This window comes from Schistocerca gregaria, chromosome 4, assembly GCF_023897955.1.
Source record: "Schistocerca gregaria isolate iqSchGreg1 chromosome 4, iqSchGreg1.2, whole genome shotgun sequence".
Lineage (NCBI taxonomy): Eukaryota > Metazoa > Arthropoda > Insecta > Orthoptera > Acrididae > Schistocerca > Schistocerca gregaria.
Genome location: NC_064923.1, coordinates 99,978,203 through 100,000,489, shown reverse-complemented (window position 1 = coordinate 100,000,489; position 22,287 = coordinate 99,978,203). Strand labels below are relative to the sequence as shown.

The 22,287-nt window shown below is 40.0% G+C and overlaps 2 protein-coding genes across 4 annotated transcripts in view; one reads left to right on the top strand and one right to left on the bottom strand.

Moving 5' to 3' along the window:
• The window catches only part of LOC126266653 (palmitoyltransferase ZDHHC3-like), a 107,358-nt gene extending 100,037 nt beyond the window's left edge, over nt 1-7,321 (bottom strand). The window contains exon 1 of one of the 3 annotated variants that reach the window (XM_049971050.1): nt 7,234-7,321. The gene's annotated coding sequence lies outside the window, so the exon portion shown is untranslated. Of the gene's footprint in view, nt 1-7,186 lie in introns of all 3 variants that reach the window. The other 2 variants (XM_049971049.1, XM_049971051.1) reach the window with 2 other exon arrangements.
• A 94-nt stretch (nt 7,322-7,415) lies between these two features.
• The window catches only part of LOC126266654 (transmembrane protein 208-like), a 41,499-nt gene continuing 26,627 nt past the window's right edge, over nt 7,416-22,287 (top strand). Inside the window, exons 1-3 of the mRNA XM_049971052.1 lie at nt 7,416-7,736; nt 7,840-7,995; nt 8,134-8,270. Coding sequence (XP_049827009.1) covers nt 7,731-7,736; nt 7,840-7,995; nt 8,134-8,270 — 299 coding nt within the window. The 5' untranslated portion in view covers nt 7,416-7,730. The remainder of the gene's footprint in view (nt 7,737-7,839; nt 7,996-8,133; nt 8,271-22,287) is intronic.

Sequence of the window (22,287 nt, the reverse complement as noted above, 5' to 3'; positions counted from 1 at the left end):
CTCAGATATTGTTGAAAGGAAAGTGCGAGTATTAGTTGAGGACAAATTGGATGAAAATCAGTGTGGATTTAGGCCTCTTAGAGGTTGTCAGGACCAGATCTTTAGCTTACGGCAAATAATGGAGAAGTGTTATGAGTGGAACAGGGAATTGTATCTATGCTTTATAGATCTAGAAAAGGCATATGACCAGGTTCCTAGGAGGAACTTATTGTCTGTTCTACAAGATTATGGAATAGGAGGCAAACTTTTGCAAGCAATTAAAGGTCTTTACATGGATAGTCAGGCAGCAGTTAGAGTTGACAGTAAATTGAGTTCATGGTTCAGAGTAGTTTCAGGGGTAAGACAAGGCTGCAGCCTGTCTCCACTGTTGTTCATATTATTTATGGATCATACGTTGAAAACAATAGACTGGCTGGGTGAGATCAAGATATGTGAACACAAAATAAACAGTCTTGCATATGCGGATGACTTAGTTGTGATGGCAGATTCGATTGAAAGTTTGCAAAGTAGTATTTCAGAGCTAAATCAGAAATGTAAGGACTATGGTATGAAGATTAGTATCTCCAAAACGAAAGTAATGTCAGTGGGAAAGAATATAAACGGATTGAGTGCCAAATAGGAGGAACAAAATTAGAACAGGTGGACTGTTTCAAGTACTTAGGATGCATATTCTCACAGGTGGCAACATAGTGAAAGAACTGGAAGCGAGGTGTAGCAAAGCTAATACAGTGAGCGCTCAGCTACGATCTACTCTCTTCTGCAAGAAGGAAGTCAGTACCAAGACTAAGTTATCTGTGCACCATTCAATCTTTCGACCAACTTTGTTGCATGGGAGCGAAAGCTGGGTGGATTCAGGTTACCTTATCAACAAGGTTGAGGTTACGGATATGAAAGTAGCTAGGATGATTGCAGGTACTAGTAGATGGGAACAACGGCAGGAGGGTGTCCACAATGAGGAAATCAAAGAAAAACTTGGAATGAACTCTATAGATGTAGCAGTCAGGGCGAACAGGCTTAGATGGTGGGGTCATGTTACACGCATGGGAGAAGCAAGGTTACCCAAGAGACTCATGGGTTCAGCAGTAGAGGGTAGGAGGAGTCGGGGCAGACCAAGGAGAAGGTACCTGGATTCGGTTAAAAATGATTTTGAAGAAATAGGTTTAACATCAGAAGAGGCACCAATGTTAGCACTGAATAGGGGATCATGGAGGAATTTTATAAGGGGGCTATGCTCCAGACCGAACACTGAAAGGCATAATCAGTCTTAAATGATGATGATGTCACAGGACCAAAACTAAATAAATAAATAAAGGCCATGGCCAACCACCTGTCCTATCCCTCTAAGCTACCTGCCCCATTCTCTTAAATCATGTTATTTACACTGTGCACTATATTTTGACCAACTGATTGGCATTGTTTTACCTTGACAAATCCTGTATCATTGTGAAAGGATTCTGGGAAGGACAATTAAATAAATGCATTAATGAAACAGACCTCACTATTGGTAAGATACGTGCTTACGAACCAAAACCTTATGACCACTACACACCATAAGACTGAATGCCTCTTGGGTGCCAGAAAAATGATGAAGTGGGAGAGATCAAATAACTACAGAAGAGGTACTAAAACAAGTTAGTGAGAAAAGAAATGTGTGGCACAACATGCCAGAAATACAGGATCAGTTAATAGGACACATCCTGAGGCATCAAGAACTAGTAAAGCTGATACATGGAGAGCTGTAGTATTTGGACTGAAGACCACTACAATGTAACAAACCTGTATTTTCACAGTATCTCAAAGCATGCTGGCTGAATGTAGTTCTTTATCGCACATCACATGAAACTTCACCTGAGTAGCTACTGTGCAGATTTGGAAGTCACAGAATATGCCTGTTCCACATGTAGATGTTCTCATGGGTGCTTTTAAAAGCTATAAGGCAGCAATGGTAATGTTGCCGATGACAGCACCATCAGAGCAGAATTACTAAACATGCTTTTCCAAAATTTTTTCATCAACAACGAGACACTAGATATTCTAGAACTCTGCTGTGTATGACTTGGAGAGGTGGGCTACATAATGGTACACCAACTGCCATCATAGAAAATCTGGACAGGAGGAGAAATGATTAGTGAACAGGATATCACAGTAAAAAGATATACTTAACTTATATTTCTCCAAGTGAATGAAGACTCATTACAAATAATGCAGCAAGAAATATAGAGGCCAGCTATCTCAGTGTCAACAAGGAAGAGGGTCTGTGTGCTAAGCATGAATGATGGTCATAGCAAAGTGGTTCTGAGCACAAATGGGTTGAGTGCCTGTCGCAGGCCGACCTATATAACGGTGGCAAAGGGTGCTTATAGTCCAGAGCTGCTAGAAGCATGGCTCAGCAGGCATGGGTCTGCCAGATCCCATGAGACTGCTATCAGTGCCTCACAGAAACTTGAAATTCCATTGCTATGATGCCCATGGGGTGATATCGATACATGATACCACAAACTCAAACCAAGAACAGCTGCCAACATCAGCAATTTGGAAGTAGATACCCAAGTATAGGAAAGCAAAATAAGCCACTTAATAATGAAAACTGTTTCTCAGTTGGGCTTCTTTCACAGTTTGCTTTTGAAATAGTTCCATTTTAAGGAATCATATACAACTATTCGCTCTACAAAAAGTTTGTACCTATAGAATGGAAATTTGCACAGGTCACAGCAATATACACACAAGGCAATCCACTGGGTCATAGACACATATCAGTGATACTACTTGAAGCAGGATTTTGAAAGTAATATACCTTGAAGAAAACAATCTATTGACACAAACCATAACAGAGTCAAAAACATTGTTCTTGTGAAATATAACTGGTCCTTTGTTCACTAGAAGTAATGAGTGCTGTTAACAGGGGAACCAAGCTGATTCCATAATTCTGCATTTCCAGAAGGCTTTTGACATCATTACTAACAAGCAGAATCTCCAATGGAGCAACACCTCACTGTGCAGCCAGATTCATGATAGTTAGAAATGTCACAGGACATTAATTTAAGAGAGAAAATCTGAGCAGTCCTCTTAAGACTGTTTTCACATGATATTGTTGTTTACTGTCAAGTAAAGTAAAAATCAAAACTAATTACAAATTATATCTAAAAACAAAGATGATGTGACTTACCAAACAAAAGTGCTGGCAGGTCAATAGACACACAAACAAACACAAACATACACCCAAAATTCGAGCTTTCGCAACCGGTGGTTGCTTCGTCAGGAAAGAGGGAAGAAGAGGGAAAGATGAAAGGATGTGGGTTTTAAGGGAGAGGATAAGGAGTCATTCCAATCCCGAGAGCGGAAAGACTTACCTTAGGGGGAAAAAAAGGATAGGTATACACTCGCACACACACACATATCCATCCGCACATACACAGACACAAGCAGACATTTGTAAAGACACAGAGTTTGGGCAGAGATGTCGGTCGAGGTGGAAGTACAGAGGCAAAGAAGTTGTTGAAAGACAGGTGAGGTATGAGTGGCAGCAACTTGAAATTAGCGGAGATTGAGGCCTGGTGGATATCGAGAAGAGAGGATATATTGAAGTGCAAGTTCCCATCTCCGGAGTTCTGACAGGTTGGTGTTAGTGGGAAGTATCCAGATAACTCGGACGGTGTAACACTGTGCCAAGATATGCTGGCCGTGCACCAGGGCATGTTTAGTCACAGGGCGATCCTCATTACCAACAAACACTGTCTGCCTGTGTCCAATCATGCAAATGGACAGTTTGTTGCTGGTCATTCCCACATATAAAGCTTCACAGTGTAGGCAGGTCAGTTGGTAAATCACATGGATGCTTTCACACTTGGCTCTGCCTTTGATCGTGTACACCTTCCGGGTTACAGGACTGGAGTAGGTGATGGTGGGAGGCTGCATGCGACAGGTTTTACACCGGGGCGGTCACAAGGGTAGGAGCCAGAGGGTAGGGAAGGTGGTTTGGGAATTTCATAGGGATGAACTAAGCGGCTACGAAGGTTAGGTGGACGGCGGAAAGACACTCTTGGTGGAGTGGGGAGGATTTCATGAAGGATGGATCTCATTTCAGGGCAGGATTTGAGGAAGTCGTATCCCTGCTGGAAAGCCACATTCAGAGTCTGATCCAGTCCCGGAAAATATCCTGTCACAAGTGCGGCACTTTTGTGGTGGTTTTGTGGGAGGTTCTGGGTTTGAGGGGATGAGGAAGTGGCTCTTGTTATTTGCTTCTGTATCAGGTCGGGAGGGTAGTTGCGGGATGCGAAAGCTGTTTTCTGGTTGTTGTTGTAATGGTTCAAGGATTCTGGGGTGAAACAGATTCGTTTGCCACAAAGACTAGGGAAGGGACCGTTTGATGTGGAATGGGTGGCAGCTGTCATAATGGAGGTACTGTTGCTTGTTGGTGGGTTTGACGTGGACGGACGTGTGAAGCTGGCCATTGTAAAGATGGAGGTTGACGTCAAGGAATGTGGCATGGGTTTTGGAGAAGGACCAGGTGAATCTGATGGAACAAAAGGAGTTGAGGTTGGAAAGGAAATTCTGGAGTGATATTCATATCACTGATTACAAATTATTTATGCAAGATAACAGCATGGTACAAAAAGTGACAACTAACTCTGAATAATAAAATGTGTGAGTTCCTCAATTAGAGTATACCAGAAGTTTGATTAAATTTGGTTGCATGATAAAGCACACAAATTTAAAGGTTGTTGAGTCAACTAGATACCCAGGGACTACAATTATGAACAACTTAAACTGGAGCCATCACAGAGAGGATAAAGTAGGAAAGGCAAACCAAAGACTGTGTTTTATTGGCAGAGTACGTGTAGGCCTATGGTGCAACAAATCTACTAAAAAGACTGCCTACACTATGCTTGTCTTGCCTCTTCTAGGGGACTGCTGCACATTACTGCATCCTTGAGTCACTGAATAGTTAAAACATGGGCAGCTAATTTTGTATAATCACAAAACAGGGGAGAGGGTGTTACGAGTCATATGATAAGCAAGTTGACAGGGCACTCATTAAGACAAAGACATTTGCACTGCAGCATGATCTTTACATGAAATTACAATGACTAACTTTCACCTCTGGATGGCAAAATAGGAATGACCATTATCATGAAATAAAAGATACCAAAGCTCATCTACATGCAATAAAGTTTCCATTTACTCCATGTGCTGTTCTGGTGTGGAATGGTAAATAAACAGCATAAAAGTGATTACATGAACCCTCTGCCAGACACTAAAGTGTGAATCACAGAGTAATCATGCAGATATAGACCACAGGTGCTCATAAACACAATGTTGAGCATGCTTATTGCCCAACAACAACAACAACAACAGTACCTCTGCTTACCACATGTTGGACTGTGTGATCACCATTGGCTCAAAACTATTCTCATATGCAAAACACTCAAAAGAAATCTTACCCACTAGTCTAACACAACAACTACATTCAGGGTGCTGGCAAGTGTGACAGGTGTCATCTTTACTCATTTTCTGAGCATAAAATGTATTCAATTTGATATCAATTGTCGCTACACACAAAAATAAAAATTCAGGCTTCAAGATAAATTCTTTCATATTCAAATTCATAATTAAATAAAATATGATGGGTAATAATGAACTGCTTTTATAGTGTGTCTCATTATATGGGTAACAAACTAGAATAACAGTCTAATATTGTTATCATCTAAAACATGGTCCAACAACTGTCATAAACTTTTTATATGTAAGATTTACTGGCCCAGTAAATAAATAAAATAAACAAACATGGAAAAAGAAGAAATAATGAATTCCATATCAGGTTTCTCGTCACAGTGACCCGCACATCAACTCAATTATCAAACAATACATATAAAACGGAAAAGTTCCAATTTAATCTCCATATCACATATCGGCCTGGATGGCATATCAATATAAACTCTCCAGTGCTCAAATTTGTAACAAGAGACAAGATTGGAGATTGCTGTTGTTTATTTTTCTCTGGAGTGAGGCAATGGACAAAAATCTTCATTTTCAGATTTCACTAAGGTGACCCGTTTTGGTAGATTCTTTCTCACTGCACTAGAAAGAAGAATCTGGTATACCAGAATGGATACAAGGAACACAAAGTTCCAGCTCTGCGTAACAACAGGACATTGCTAAACGATACTGACCTAAAATACAAAATTTCAATGTTAGGCCTAAAACTAAACTCATATATAAACTTAAATTGATATTATTAATATCTCTCATGTATTCCACAGTTATTTCTAAACTGACATGAAAAAAGTGCTTTACTTGCATCAAACTGTGGGTACTTGAAGGTGAGTATAATATGAGCATGTCGCACATTGGTTTTCTCAACAAACTTTATACAACAGTACTATTGTTTACTTGTACAGGATAAGTAATTAGTAAATATTAATAGCTTCTCTCCCCTCCATTCAACAAAACAGTTTCATGTATAATCTTGGGGAATAAATGGAGTTTCTTTAGCTGTAATTGTTACTGTCATCAAAGAAGGAGACGCCCAATCGCACAAATGTTGATAATTATATGGTTAAAATACACGTTTGTGCAATGATATGTTGTATTTGGATAGCACTGATAATCAACAATATTGTATCAAATTCATTGCGATTTTCGTAACACACATTCTACAATTTCTTAACCGTATTCGTTTTATTACATGTCTCTAAATGTCAAAGCCCAAAAATGTAATTCCTGCCATTCACCAAATCCATCTATCTTACTAATAATTCGCGTAATCCCCAAACATCTGTAATGTTAGTGCCATCTTTCTTCACACTTTTCACTTGTGATTAAAGCAGCCCTTTCTGCATTGGATCAATTTCTTGTAACATCCAGTATTACAAATACTGCTTAGTTTTGTCTAGTGCATGAAGTAATTGGGTGTTGTTATTTATTGCAACATTATGTTGGATGCCAGTTTCTACGAGTATGAACTTCAGGAAAGGGGTTATGTTGATATGTCAATATTAAGAGCTGTATCTATTTACTGTGGAAAATTATTACCATAACGTTACAATTTTGAAATTTACTTCAAATATTTGTTTGTGTGTCAACAAAAATAATGGTCGGGACGATGTAGTATGTATTCAGACAGAACGTATTTACAAAAACAGTAATATGGATGGTCAGCGTGTGGTCTCAAGCTCAAACATCATACCATTTCTCACTTTCAGCACCATCACAAACCAGCTTCACCATGCTTACATTTCATGCGCCACTTTTTCACTTTTCATGCTGTTGTTTCTCAAATCATCTCTACTAGCAGTTTATCAGCTGCGATAGACTAGTACCAACACTGTCAAATAAGTGAACGTGAAATATTTTATGCTCTCAAGACTTGTTCGGTACTAACTTTTAAGAATTAAGACAACTAGACCGTCACAATAAAACAAGACAGCATTATGATATGTGAAACTTCCAATTAAAAGCTGTTCACGAAATATAACGTAATTAATTGATGCCGCACCTTTCCGTTTTACATCAACACATTTTGGCTAACCTGTATTGTTGTGGAAGTGGGGAAAACGTGGAGCTTTCGTCTGCTACTAAACGCATGTTTCTGCTGTATCATTTGATATGTAATAATTATACATATATAAAATTTAACTGTTCTAAAGGAACATCCCAATTATCTACACAACATTTTCATAGATAACGTTGATAATTTGACAATTTGGTTTGTTTATATACTGTCGTAAACAATGGCTGTAAGTGGAACAAACTTATAATTTTCATAAAACATATTTGTTAGACAGTAATTATAAGTGTTCAATATGATTTTCCGATTGTTTTTTTCCGTGTACTTTCCAGCCCCAAAAAGGCAAACAGGCAACGAAAGGACAGAAACAGATTGTAGAAGAAAATATGGAAACATTACATTTTTACAGGAAAATGGTTTTTGTAGCAAATGGTGTATATCTGACAGTAACAGTGGTCATATCTGATGTTTTCACGGTTGCGAATATTGTAAGTTGTTTTAGATTATGTTAGACAGTCGGAAAGTAGCATTTGCAGTAGACCTATTTTATGAAAAACATAACAGTATGCTCACTTCACTCCAATCTAGAAGTAAACCTCCAAGTAATTTTATTATTTTTGTCCTAGCTCTTCTTCCTATTGGCAGCAGCTTCTTATATTGGAAGCTACCAGTTTATGGCATACATGGCAAAACCAAAGTATACTGAATCTGGCCAGCTTGTGGACAGTGGAGTTGATCTCAACATGGAAGGTGGAATAGCCGAGTGAGTACATTATGGTTCACAAACGTTACAGCTGATAACTTAGTTGCTTGTCAGAAGATACACATGTATGGTGCGCTTAATTATTTGCATCTTTTATGGTACATACTTGCGAGAAACTGCTGCAATATGTATGTTTACAAGTAAGGTATATATTCATTGTGGAAACTTGGCCATATGCTGGTTATTTACATGAACTGAATTTTTTAAAATGTGAATTTAATACAAAATTTAAAAACTTACCTGGCCATATACAAGCAGTATGTACTGGGAATTTATCTTTGTGGTTAGAGGAGTCATCAAACAAAAATATTTTCATTTTATTTTCAAAGCTTTCATTATCAGCCAGTGCTTTAAAGTCATGAATTAATAATTCAAATACTTTCATGGCTCCACAGTTTGCTCCTTTCAGCATAAGGGTAATTTGTGGATAGTGAATATTATCTTTCTTCGTACTGTCGTATTTTTGAATGCTGCTGTTATTTTCTAGTTGTTCCCGATTCTTCACCACAAATTTTGTTGGAGAGTAAATATATCGTGAGACTGTTGTTAGTAGGCCTAATGTTTTGAACAGTTGTCCCCATGAAATTTGGGGATGAATTCCTTATTATTCCTTCCGTGGTTGCAGCTCATTGGGCTTCTTACTTATACTTGCCTCTTAAATATACTCTTTTATGACAAGTTTCATCACAAAAATACTTGAACTATATAAAATATTCTTTTCTGCTAATGGAAAGTCCTTGGTAGAATGTGTGTAATGTGAGAAGTAAAGCTAACAACTTGTATAGTTGAGGTGGTGAGTGGTTGATATGCAAAAGTTGGGAACATTGCTAATTTTTCAGACTAGTCTTACTCCAGATCCAACAGCTTACATCCAAGTACCCTTGCAGGGTGACATTGCTCCATCTGGGATGAGGTTCATGCGAATGTGTCAGTTTTCTGTTACCTCTTGGTATAAAAAACTCGAAAAGCTTGGCAGCATTTCCCAACCATTCGATGCCTCCTTCCTTTATTTAACTATTTTCTGCTTTGCATCAGCAAAATATGAAATGAATCCCTTATTTATTGTATCTCGAAAACTGTAAACCTTGAATTTCTCAAAAGTATGTTGAGATTTGTGTATACACCCTAGAGACATCATAAGAAATCCCAGTAGCTGAAATTTTGTCCTTCAAATGTTTTGATACATGGTCGGTTGATGACATGTTTAGTGGAGAGACACTTTTGGAATCCAAATTATAACTGTCTCAGATCCAGATATGTGCTATCATTGTCAAGAACACTACATTTTCCAGTTCTTTTAAGAATACATGTCCATATACTCTTTTAAGTAGGGGAATAGGAGGCTAACAGTGGCAAATTTTTGTCTGGAAAAATATCGTGTAAAAGTTATGTTAAATATATGGCTGAATGCAATAACTATATCAAAAGGAGCATTAATTATTTTTTGATTTCCATGAAAGAAGTTGGAGTGGCCTTGTATGATTGAATGCATGTAGTACTGATGAAATATAATTAATTTTGTATGCAAAGAAAGAGTGAGTGTTTACACTACAGCTGCCAAATCCGTTCTTTATTGAAAAACCTTTTCAGGGAGGCATCTACTCAGCTCATTTATTTATTTCTCCGTTGCTCATAATTTTTAGTGATATCTGTTAAACAGAAAACATACACAAAATATTCACAAATTAACACCTACTAACAGTGTGACTATTTATGAATTTTAATATTGCAGACAGTGTACCAGATTTACAGTTAAGAAGCAAAGTGCCTGTTCCACCCCCCAGCTCACCCGACCCTTCAGAAGGATAACTGTTTTTCAGGCAGAGGATGACACAGTCAATGCAGCTGCAGCTCCTTCCCTTAGTAATCATCTGGATTTTTCTTTCAGTTTTCTGGCATCAGTCTTTAGTTTTACTTTTGCACATGAAATGTGCCAAGATGCATCAATAGTAGAGGGAAAAAAATCGGTATGAAATTCTTGGCTTTTCAACTGAGTGAGTTCATGAAAAATGCATGACGTTCCAATGAGTATTACTTTTGTTGCCCTCTGGCAATTGGTAGCATGTTGAAGTGATGACTCGATCATCCTGTGAAGCTAAAGCTTGACTAGGTAGACAGTCAGAGTCACCAAATTTGAAGAGCAGACTCAAAATGTGCCGCAGCTCTTCCCTAATCTATTTAAAAAAAACACACACACACACACACACACACACACACACACACACACACACACACACACACACACACACACACAACGGAATGGGTCTAAATTAAAAGTATTATAATATCTTATAAGTTGAATATACAATGGAGGAAATCCTCATGACTTGCCAAAATAGTATTTTAGAAGACAGTTTGGCTACTGGTTTAATTAGGCAGTGAGTGGATCATAGTAGAGTAACATCACCCAGCGTTTTAACTTATTTCAGTAGTTGCATCATAACTACACTTCAGACTGTAAAATATTAAGATTTAATCAATTATATGACAATTGAAACACAGACAAGGGGGCCTCAGAAACACATAAAGATGCTTGCCACTTCAGTTTATGTTAAAATAACATGGATATGCATTGGTAGACACTACATCTACATCCGTACTCACAGGCCACCATGTTGTGCATGGCAGGGGTACTTTATACCAGTGCTGGTCATTCCCTTTCCTGTTTCACTCACAAATGGAGCAAGGGAAAAATGACTATGTATATCCTTCCATACCATCTCTGACTTCTCTTATCTTGTTTTTGTGGTCCTTAAGTGAGATGTATGTTGGTAGCAGTAGGATCATTACGCAGTCCATCACAAACGGCGGTTCTCTAAACCTTTTTAATAGCATTTCATGAAAAGAGCATCATCTTCCCTCGAGACATTCCCACTTAACTTCACGGAGCGTTTCATAATACTTACATGTTCATTGAATCTTTCGATAACAACTCTAGCAGCACACATCTGAATTGCTTGAATGTCTTCTTTTAATCTGACCTGGTAGGGATCTCAAAAACTCAAGCCATGGATAAACACATAGCAAATGAACTCTCACACCTCGCCCCACCACATAGTGCACTCCACTGCAGCACCGGACTTTTATTAGCATAAACACTGAATGACTGGGCACCAGTCCTCTCTGGAGCTGTTTCTGGCACATTTGAAATAATGGATGTTTAATCTGTAGAATAGAAAATTGAAATAGTTTTAATTTATGGCAAGGCTGCAACAAATCTGGATGCTGCTGTTGGTCTTTAAGCTGAACAGTTTGCTGATATACTGTGATCTCATATGACTATTTATCATGTTGTAAAACAGTTTGCTACCAAAAGAAATGTGATGCTTAAAAAAACTCCTACAGCAACTGTTATGGGGAACAGCAGTAATAAATTTACACTACCAGCTGCAAAGCCTCATAATCCACATGCAAGCACCTGAGAGAAATCTCACCAATCAGGAATTGCTCACACTATCTTCTTCTTTTTTAGGATGTGTATCTTTGAGATATTTAGTTGTTCCAAGTTGAAACAACAAAAGAGTGCTCCTATCACATTTCGCTGGGAAGTTGAATGATACATCAGTCTCTAAAGGACATTCACTGTCCAGGACAGTGTACTGGGTTCTATCACTTAAAAAGTCTTTGAGCCACTGTCATATTTTAGAAGCTGTGCCACATGGTCAGATCTTCGTTAACAGTCTGTGGTATGCTCTGTGTTAAACGCTTTCTGTAAATTGGTCTTTTGCACAAGTGATGCTTTCTAAGTCCATCTTGATTGCTGGATAGAAACTTATTTCTCTCAAGGAGATTTATTATATCTGAATGTAGAATAGGGTCAAGAATTAGACAGGAAACCAACATGAAGGATTTTGGTCCGTGATTTTGCAGGTCCGTTCTTTCACCTTCTTCATACAACAGGATTCACCTGCACTTTTTTCAAGTCACTTGGAGCTTGTGCTGGATGAAAAGATACACAATAAATGCAAGCTAAGTAAGGGCCTAACATTAAAGAGTATTCTATGTGGAATCATATTGAGATTCCATCTGGGTCTGGTGACTACTTGTTTTCAACTCTTTCAGCTGCTTTTCAATCCCATGGGTGCCTATTTCTGTGTCCATTCAAGAGTTTGTATGGCTGTTAGACAATGGCCCACCAGTATCATTGTGCTGAGTGAATAATTTTTAAACCGAAAATTTAAAATGTCAAGTTTTCTTTTGCCGTCTTCTATCGCTGCACCAGAGTGGTGGACTGACCGAATAGAAGCATTCAATCTGCTCACCGATTCTGTGTAGGACCTCCATTTTCTATAATTATTGGCAAGAGCTTTCATTAACGTATTGTCATGTCATAACCACAGTTAGGTACGAATCCGAAATCAGAGTCATCAGTGAAGTAAAACACTTAGCCCTAGAAGCATGTTTATTAAGACACCAGAGTACAGCCAGAACAGAAATTCCTCTTGGGCATCAAGTGCTGGTGTTTGTACATATTCCAGAATATGCAGACATTATAAACATAAGAAATTTTGAGGACCTTCCAGACATGATAAATAGTAAATAAAAACAATCAATGGAAAATCCAGGATGGAATGTAACAATATTATGAAAAGGAAAATTGCCACTCTCCATATAGCGGAGATGCCAAGTCACAGATATGCACAACAAAAAGACTGTCACAAAAATGCTTTCAGCCAATAAGGCCTTTGTCAAAAATGGACAACACACACACACACACACACACACACACACACACGTATGCGTGTGTGCAAACGCAACTCTCACACACAACTCGTGTGTGTGTGTGTGTGTGTGTGTGTGTTTATGAAGGGCTTACTGGCTGACAGCTTTATTTGTGACAGTATTTTTGTTGTGCGTATCTGCAACTCAGCATCTCTGCTATATGGTGAGTGGCAACTTTCCTTTTCATAATATTGTTACATAGTAAATAAAAATATTTTCTGCCACTCAGATTTGAGCTGATGACATGGACCACATCAGCCAGCAATGTTAATTGCTTCTCCACACCGTATGTATCACAGCTCATATAATTATGATGAGTGAAGTTCTTGTATGCTTTACACATTGATATTTTTATAGATACACAGATTTCTACTAACTCCTCACTGTGATGAGTATCGAGGGTAGCCCTCCAGTCAGACTCTGGTATCATCAAGTGGGACTTCAGTTTTCTTGATCAAGAAGCCCCATCATTGATTTGTGCCTCTTGACTGTAATAAGGTTCCATGTGGAGAGCATGAAAACATCTCTACACTTTCATATTTTTAATCAAAGGTTATAATCCTTGAATTCATGTAAGGAGTCTGACAAGCAACAAAGCCTACAATATGGCCCAAAGTAGTGTAATAACATATCCAATGGTCCCACTTTTCACACAGCTGTAAAAATCCATGCCAAGTCTCCTGGGCTGTGTCCCACTGGCCAGTGCTTGGCTTTTTGGTCCTTTTCCTGAGTGTTCAGGATTCCTATGTGAGCCAACTGTCTGTCATACTCCTTAAGTCTTGCAGATAAGATAGTCCACATAGTCATCCTGAGTATCAGCGTTTGACATGGGAATAGTGTATCCGCCTGTGGGGCATTGCTTCAATATCTTATGTAGAAAAGTCATGATGGGCTGTATTGTATCCCAGCCTCTCTTTTTGCCACCAACATTGGCAGCATACCTTTCAACATTTTATTAAAGCTTTCTGCAAGGCCATTCATCTGTGTCAGTTGTCATCCTGTGAGAGTGATGTCACAACATGAAATTACTGCTGATACTAGTCTTCAATGGAAAACTTTTGCACTATCAGAGTTCCTCACATGGTGAATACAATTCATCAAAATTATGTCTCCTACAAGGAACCCTGCAATTTCTGAAACATCAGCTATCAGCACAGCTTTGGGGATAGTGTAGCTGTTGGTGTAGTTAGTGCAGTCTTCTATCCATCGATTGCTGTTAGTCGTCTTTAGACCCCTTCTCAAGAGGTGAGTACCATTCCTGTGGAATGGTGTATCTGTAGGTGGCATCTGGATGACCCAAAGTTAATTGTGGTACATTTCCATCATTGTCACTCCTTACAGTAGCTCACGTAGTTTCTAACGTGTCAGCAGAGATCTGGCCAATAACTGTGCCCGATTCTGTCTAGAGTCTTCACTAATCCCGGGTTTCTAGCTGTCAGAGTGTCAAGGAAATACTACAGGATAGCTGGCCACACATGAACTAGGTTGATGAGTAACAATTTCTGTGCCATCGCATCATGTTTCCTCTTAAACAGTGTTCCATTAATTAACTGGAATTATCCTTTGGTCTGTTCCTCCTCCTTCAAGGCTTCTACGGTTTCCAGCAGTGTTGGATCTAACCTCTGTTCAGCAGCAGTGTCATTTAATGTAGCAATGACTGAGATTTCACCATACTGTTGTGTTTTGTTCCATGAAAGGCAGTAAGCATCCTAGTGTTTGCATCCACTTTTGTGTACCACTGTGACACCGTGCTTGTGAAGCCTCAGTACCCATCATGTCAATCAACTCAGTGGATGCTTCAGGATAGTCAGCCATAATAGAGAATGGTGGTGTATCACAACAGTGAATGGTATCCCAAATAAATACAGCCACAAGTTGTTGATGGCCCAGGCCAATGCAAGGCTCCTTAATCTCATTTGTAGAGTAGTTCATTTCGGTCTTTGAGAGTACTGTGGAAGCATATCACCTTCTCAGCACCTTTCTCATTTTGCACTAGAACTGCACCTATCCCATAACCACTAGTATAGGTGTGAAGTCCTATCTCAGCATTTTTGACAAGCTACTACTGCAGAAGGTGTTAGCACTTTCTTAAGGATATTGTTCCAGAAAAATTGGGCTCGGCCCTGCACCATTTCTTGCAATGGTTGTGCCTTGCTGCAGAAGTCCTATGTGAATCACGAGAAGTACAAGCACATTCCAAGAAAACTTCTCACATCATATGTGCCCAGGAGTTGAAAAATCTGTGATTGCTGTTATTTTCTATGGTTCAGGACAGACTCCATTGCCGTTAACTAGGTGACCTAAGATTTTTATTTCTTGGGTGATGAAGAGTTACCTTTTTTAGGAATCATGCACAGGCCTGAGATCTTAACACACTTCAATACTGTTGTCTGGCAGCTTAGAAAAAATGACAGTATCATTCAGATAGCAAAGGCATGTCACCCATTTAATATGTCAAAGCAGGTTCTCCATCATACGTTCAAAGGTGGCTGGAGCTTTACACATTCCAAACAGCATAATTTGAACTCATAGAGGCCACCAGAAGTTATGAAGATAACAGTTTCCCTGCCATCCTCATCAACCTTAATTTGCCAACAGTGGCCTCGAAGTTCACAGTGTGTTCTTAGTTGAGAAATACTTTGCTCCTTTCAAGCAGGCTAGGTTGTCATCATTACACGGCATTAGGTATTCATCTTTCTTCATGATTATTTTCAGTTGTCAGTAGTAGACACAGAAAGCAATATGCCGTTCTTGCAGATAGGACTAAGGTCTCTCTGAAGATTCAGTAATATCATCTTGCAACATCTTTTGCACTGCCTCCTGAATTATGTGCCATTCTGCCAGTGCACTGGGTGATTGTTGCTGGATGATCACTAGTATTAACACATTGTTTTACTATGGACTGCTCAGCCTATCTCCTCTCCACACCAGATTTGAAAACATCCAAAAATAGGCCTAGAATGACTGATACTCACTGACATTGTTGCTCAATCATGCCATTTTGTTGGCAGTTCCATAGCAGCTTCGTCCATTGCTTTGTCTGTAGTGGTAGCCAAGAACAATTCTTCACAGTCTTGGATTCATCCAGTTGTTCGTATAAACATTACTTTATCAATGAATTATGGTTGCTCGTGACAGTTAGCGTACAAGAACACCACGACCATCTACGGTGCTTGTGATCGTAGCTTGTGTAGATTTCTTTTGTGAGCCTCAGTAGCTTCTTGCAGTTGACAAAAGCTTCAAAACTTAACTGAAGATCTAGATTATGACAGGAACTCATCTTGATGATGATGATGATGACGGGATAACAATGTCTTCAAAAGCAACCCACCATTCAGAGTAATCTTTGATGTGTCTGTTTGCTGGAATAGCTTCATTATTCTGCAACCTTGTTTCTTCCACAGTCTATGACTGCTTGTGGTGGGTGCAAGAATTCCCGTCAGAGAATGACGAAATTCGAAGTCCTGTGTTCTGTCGTTGATAATTATTCTTACAGCTTATGTTTCTTTCAGATGAAGTATTTCCCATGTGTGACTTTTAGCACAATCATTTTTGTATCATGAGACATATTCTTCTCTAGTTTGCAATGGATAAGCATTAAATATGACAGATAAAGAAGCCCCCGAATCGACTAATTGCCCAGGCAGGTTCGCCATCAATGATGGTATCAGTGAGATTACCTGACACCAAGATAACTGTTGTCCATGGATGATTTTCATCTGTGGCAGCCTCACCTCCATAGACTGTAGGCTCACCTAGTTTTCCTGAATTCAACATCTTAGTGAGCAGCTGGTACCTCTGTACAGTGACAGGGAATGGCCACAGTGTGTTGGAAAGGGACCTCGTACAGGCTATGGTGATGGGATTAACTATAATTTCGGCAGATGACTGGCTGGATAACACAGTTGTGATAGTTAATGTCTTGCAGCTCAATAGTTGTCCAACATTCATCATCTGTCCCTGCAGTAGCAAACAGCATGTCCCAGGAATCCACAATGGAAACATACCAGTGTGGTAGCCTTCGTCCTCCAGATGTATGTTTTTCTGTAGGCCGTTAAGCTTAATGAAGAAGTTGGTTGTACCTGCTTCGGTCAGGTGCTAGCTTGTTGTCTGAGCTGCATGGTGCATTTGACTGGAGGCTGAGGTTGGTATAAGAGATGGATACACCAATTGTTCAGTGTTCTATATTATGTCTCGGGAGTCAGTCATACCTGTTTCATCTCGCTCTCTTCTGTTGAATTTCCTCTACGCACTGTCACCACTTGATGAACTCTTCTGTCGTCGTGACATGCTTTATCAGAATATCTTGGTAGCATGTCATCTATAACTCCTTTCATCAAGTGTGATATTTCGTTGGCTTTTGTGATACTTGGACTGAGAGTGTTCTTTCTTCTTGAAGTCATCTTCTTGCTCATTTCAGTGATACCCTGCCTTCACCAGACTTTTTTTGTGAAATGCCTTCTGTTATGTAGTAACATGTGCTGGTAGGTTCACAAACGGGATTTGTTATCCCAATTACAAATTGTGTATCCTGCAGTCTCAATTCAACAATAAGGGTGTTTACAACCAACTCCCACTGACCACCATATGCGTTTGCGCCATTACAGAATTTGAAATGTGGCATAGGGGCAAAACATTCTCTGTGCAAGACTGTGCCATTCCCCATGAAATTGAACCCTGTTATTCAGTTGTTATTTCATTAAGCAGACTTGTTGCTGATTGTCATCAAATGTTTTCTTCAGATCGGTTTGGAATTTGTCCTAGCTGTCGAGGTTCCCTTCATTGTTCTAAAACCACTGCTTGGTTGTGCCATCCAAGTAAATGTACACGTGTTTGGTGAATCAGTTGGATTCTTACAGCCATTTTATTGGGTCGTGACCAGCATCTCCAGAAAATGCTGATGGATGCCTGGTGACGTACTGCTGTTTTGAAATCCACTGGTCTCCTGACTATATGGACCTTGGAAATGATGTACTGTTTGTGTACAGGTTCCTATCTGTGTAGGCAGTGGCTTTAACTTTGCCTAATTGGAGTTATAGTGATGCAAATGTTTTGAAAACCACAGTCGATTACCAGTCCGAAAGCAGGGTCGTCAGTGTACAGCCAGAACAGAACAGAACTAAACTTCTGGATGGTGACTCCTATTGTTCATACAAACCTTGATTATTCCAAAATTTGCAGATGTTACAAACATAAGAAATTCCAAGAATCTTCCAGAAATGATAAATCTCTGTTTTCTCAGCATTTTTGACTTATTTTACCAAACCAAAGTTGGCCTTTTCCATCCTTTATCTACTTTCTTGTCACAGATTTCTCCAGAACATGATCTGGCATCACTTTTAAACTTAGCCCACAACTCCTCTTTGTCTATCGTATTGGAATTAAATTATGTCCATTCATTGCCTAAGTAGGATGCTGTAACAATTGTGGCTTTGACACTGATCAGTAATTTCAATCTCTACACTGACATTGTCAATAAGGTCAGGCCTGTTTGTTGCTACGAGGTCTAAAATATTTCCGGTACATGTGGATTGCCAAACTAGTTTTTGGGGAAAGCATTCAGAGCTACTTCACAAGACTGTCTGTACCACATGCAACAAATCCATTTATGTCCCATCCTATATTCAGTAGGGTAAAATTCCTTACAACAAATCTTGAATGTTAAGGGTGCTTCCACACTACAATTGTTAGTACACAATAATTTGCACTTTTGCTCGAGAAGAAATTCCTGAATTCCTGATTCAATGTGGCTCTGATATAAATACTTGCGCTAAGTCTTAGGTATCACGTTATGCATTGCACTGGATATTATGTCAATAAGACAATTGACACAGCAATAAAATACATAAAACAAAGATTGCAATGTGTGCTTTATGCAGCCCTTTTTGTGCTGTTGAGAACAATTACTTATTTCCAGAATGAGATTTTCACTCTGCAGCAGAGTGTGCACTGATATAAAACTTCCTGTCAGATTAAAACTGTGTGCCCGACCGAGACTCGAACTCGGGACCTTTGCCTTTCGCGGGCAAGTGCTCTTCCATCTTAACTATTGAAGCACGACTCACAGCTTTACTTCTGCCAGTATCTCGTCTCCTACCTTCCAAACTTTACAGAAAGGACAGGTGCGCACACACACACACACACACACACACACACACACACACACACACACACACACACACACACACATCCATCCGCACATATGTGTGCGTGTGTACACCTGTCCTTTTATCCCCCTAAGGTAAGTCTTTCCGCTCCCGGGATTGGAATGACTCCTTACCCTCTCCCTTAAAACCCACATCCTTTCGTCTTTCCCTCTCCTTCCCTCTTTCCTGAAGAAGCAACCATCGGTTGCGAAAGCTAGAAATTCTGTGTGTGTGTTTGTGTTTGTTTGTGTATCTATCGACCTGCCAGCGCTTTTGTTTGGTAAGCCACATAAACCAAAATAGAAAGAAACTTCCACATATATATTAAAAACAAAGATTTCAAGACTTACCAAGCGGGAAAGTGCCAGTAGACAGGCACAATAAATAAAACACACAAACACACACACAGAATTTCTAGCTTTCGCAACCGACGGCTCCTTCTTCAACAAACACTGTCTGCGTGTGTCCATTCATGCGAATGGACAGTTTGTTGCTGGTCATTCCACATAGAAAGCATCACAGTGTAGGCAGGTCAGTTGGTAAATCACGTGGGTGCTTTCACACTTGGCTCTGCCTTTGATCGTGTACACCTTCCGGGTTACAGGACTGGAGTAGATGGTGGTGGGAGGGTGCATAGGACTGGTTTTACACCAGGGGCGGTTACAAGGTTAGGAGCCAGAGGGTAGGGAAGGTGGTTGGGGATTTCATAGGGATGAACCAAGAGGTTATGAAGGTTAGGTGGATGGCGGAAAGACACTCTTGGTGGAGTGGGGGAATTTCATGAAGGATGGATCTCATTTCGGGGCAGGATTTTAGGAAGTCGTATCCCTGCTGGAGAGCCACATTCAGAGTCTGATCCAGTCCCGGGAAGTATCCTGTCACAAGTGGGGCACTTTTAGGGTTCTTCTGTGAGAGGTTCTGGGTTTGAGGGCATGAGGAAGTGGCTCTGGTTATTTGCTTCTGTACCAGGTCAGGAGGGTAGTTGCGGGAAGCGAAAGCTGTTTTCAGGTTGTTGGTGTAATGGTTCAGGGATTCAGGATTGGAGCAGATTCGTTTGCCACGAAGGCCTAGGCTGTAGGGAAGGGACCGTTTGATATGGAATGGGTGGTAGCTGTCATAATGGAGGTACTGTTGCTTGTTGGTGGGTTTGATGTGGACGGATGTGTGAAGCTGGCCATTGGACAGATGGAGGTCAACGTCAGGGAAAGTGGCATGAGATTTGGAGTAGGACCAGGTGAATCTGATGGAACCAAAGGAGTTGAGGTTGGAGAGGAAATTCAGGAGCTGTTCTTCACTGTGAGTCCAGGTCATGAAGATGTCGTCAATAAATCTGTACCAAACTTTGGGTTGACAGGCTTGGGTAACCAAGAAGGCTTCCTCTAAGCGACCCATAAATAGGTTGGCATACGAGGGGGCCATCCTGGTACCCATGGCTGTTTCCTTTAATTGTTGGTATGTCTGGCCTACAAAAGTGAAGAAATAGTGGGTCAGGATGAAGCTGGCTAAGGTGACGAGGAAAGAGGTTTTAGGTAGGGTGGCAGGTGATCGGCATGAAAGGAAGTGCTCCATTGCAGCGAGTCGATGTATAGGTGAAGGATTAGGCGGGTGAGGGCTATGGATTGTGCAGTTTGGAACTGGTATAAGGACTGATGGAAAGAAGGATTGCAGCCAGAGATGGGAACTTCAAGTGTGAGGCCTTTGGGGGTAATGCCAAATGTCAGACAAGCCTGAGTAAATAAAATATGGGAGCGTAATCTGGCTAGGGTGAAGGCATGTTTGCGGAGGGAATGTAAATGAAATTTAATGGGGTCGTTGTGGGGATGTTCTGAGGTTGACATGGTATTAGAGGGTGGAAATGGTAACAAGAGGTTAAAGTCAAAATTATGAGATAAAGGTGTGAAAAAAGTCGAAAAAGTGTTGGTTTGAGATGAGCTACGTATATCCTGTGCTGAACTTATGTTGGTGAACAACAATGGGTGCAAAGGTTAGGTAGTTGTTGTCTCCAAAACACGTTAAGGGGTGGGGAAATACAGGAAAATTTCGAAAAAACTGCATGTAAATGTATTCAAAGGATTGGTTATGTACTGGCAGATTATGAAAATGAGGCTAACAATTGTCTGATGAAGAAATAATAATGTTTAAACCTGTGGGAAGCTGCTAAAAAATGATCGGTTATGTGGGAAAAACGGGAATGGATTAAAAAATGAAAGTTTTTGGAAATAGCTGAGATGGTTGTTTAATGGGCGAAAGGAACTGAAGCTGTGAAATAGTATTCACGAGTTTACACGAAATGTTTGTAAACTTGGAACAGTGGATTTTATAGCAGCGGTAATGTTGAAAGCGTTAAAAATTTTTAGGTTATGGTTTGGAAGTAAATTACGTATTATTCAGTATAATTAGGCAGGAAAAAATGTATGGTAGATTACGGAAAAAGGGAAGATAAATACAAAGTGAAACTACTTGTACAAACAAAAAGAGAAAGTAAGATGATAGAAAAGATTTCGAAATGCAACAGAGACAATAACAAACGTAATTGTTTGGTTCAAATTAATGATGTAAATAAAGTAGAAAGAAACTTCCACATGGGAAAAATATATTAAAAACAAAGATTCCAAGACTTACCAAGTGGGAAAGCGCCAGTAGACAGGCACAATAAATAAAACACACAAACACACACACACAGAATTTCTAGCTTTCGCAGCCAACGGCTGCTTCTTCAGGAAAGAGGGAAGGAGAGGGAAAGACGAAAGCATGTGGGTTTTAAGGGAGAGGGTAAGGAGTCATTCCAATCCTGGGAGCGGAAAGACTTACCTTAGGGAGAAAAAAGGACAGGTGTACTCTCGCACGCGCACGCGCACACACACACACACACACACACACACACACACACACACACACACAGACACAAGCAGATATTTGTAAAGGCAAAGAGTTCTGGCAGAGATGTCAGTCGAGGCGGAAATACAGAGGCAAAGAAGTTGTTGAAAGACAGGTGAGGTGTGAACAGCGGCAACTTGAAATTAGCGGAGGTTGAGGCCTGGCGGATATCGAGAAGAGAGGATATACTGAAGGGCAAGTTCCCATCTCCGGAGTTCGGATAGGTTGGTGTTGGTGGGAAGTATCCAGATAACCCGGACGGTGTAACACTG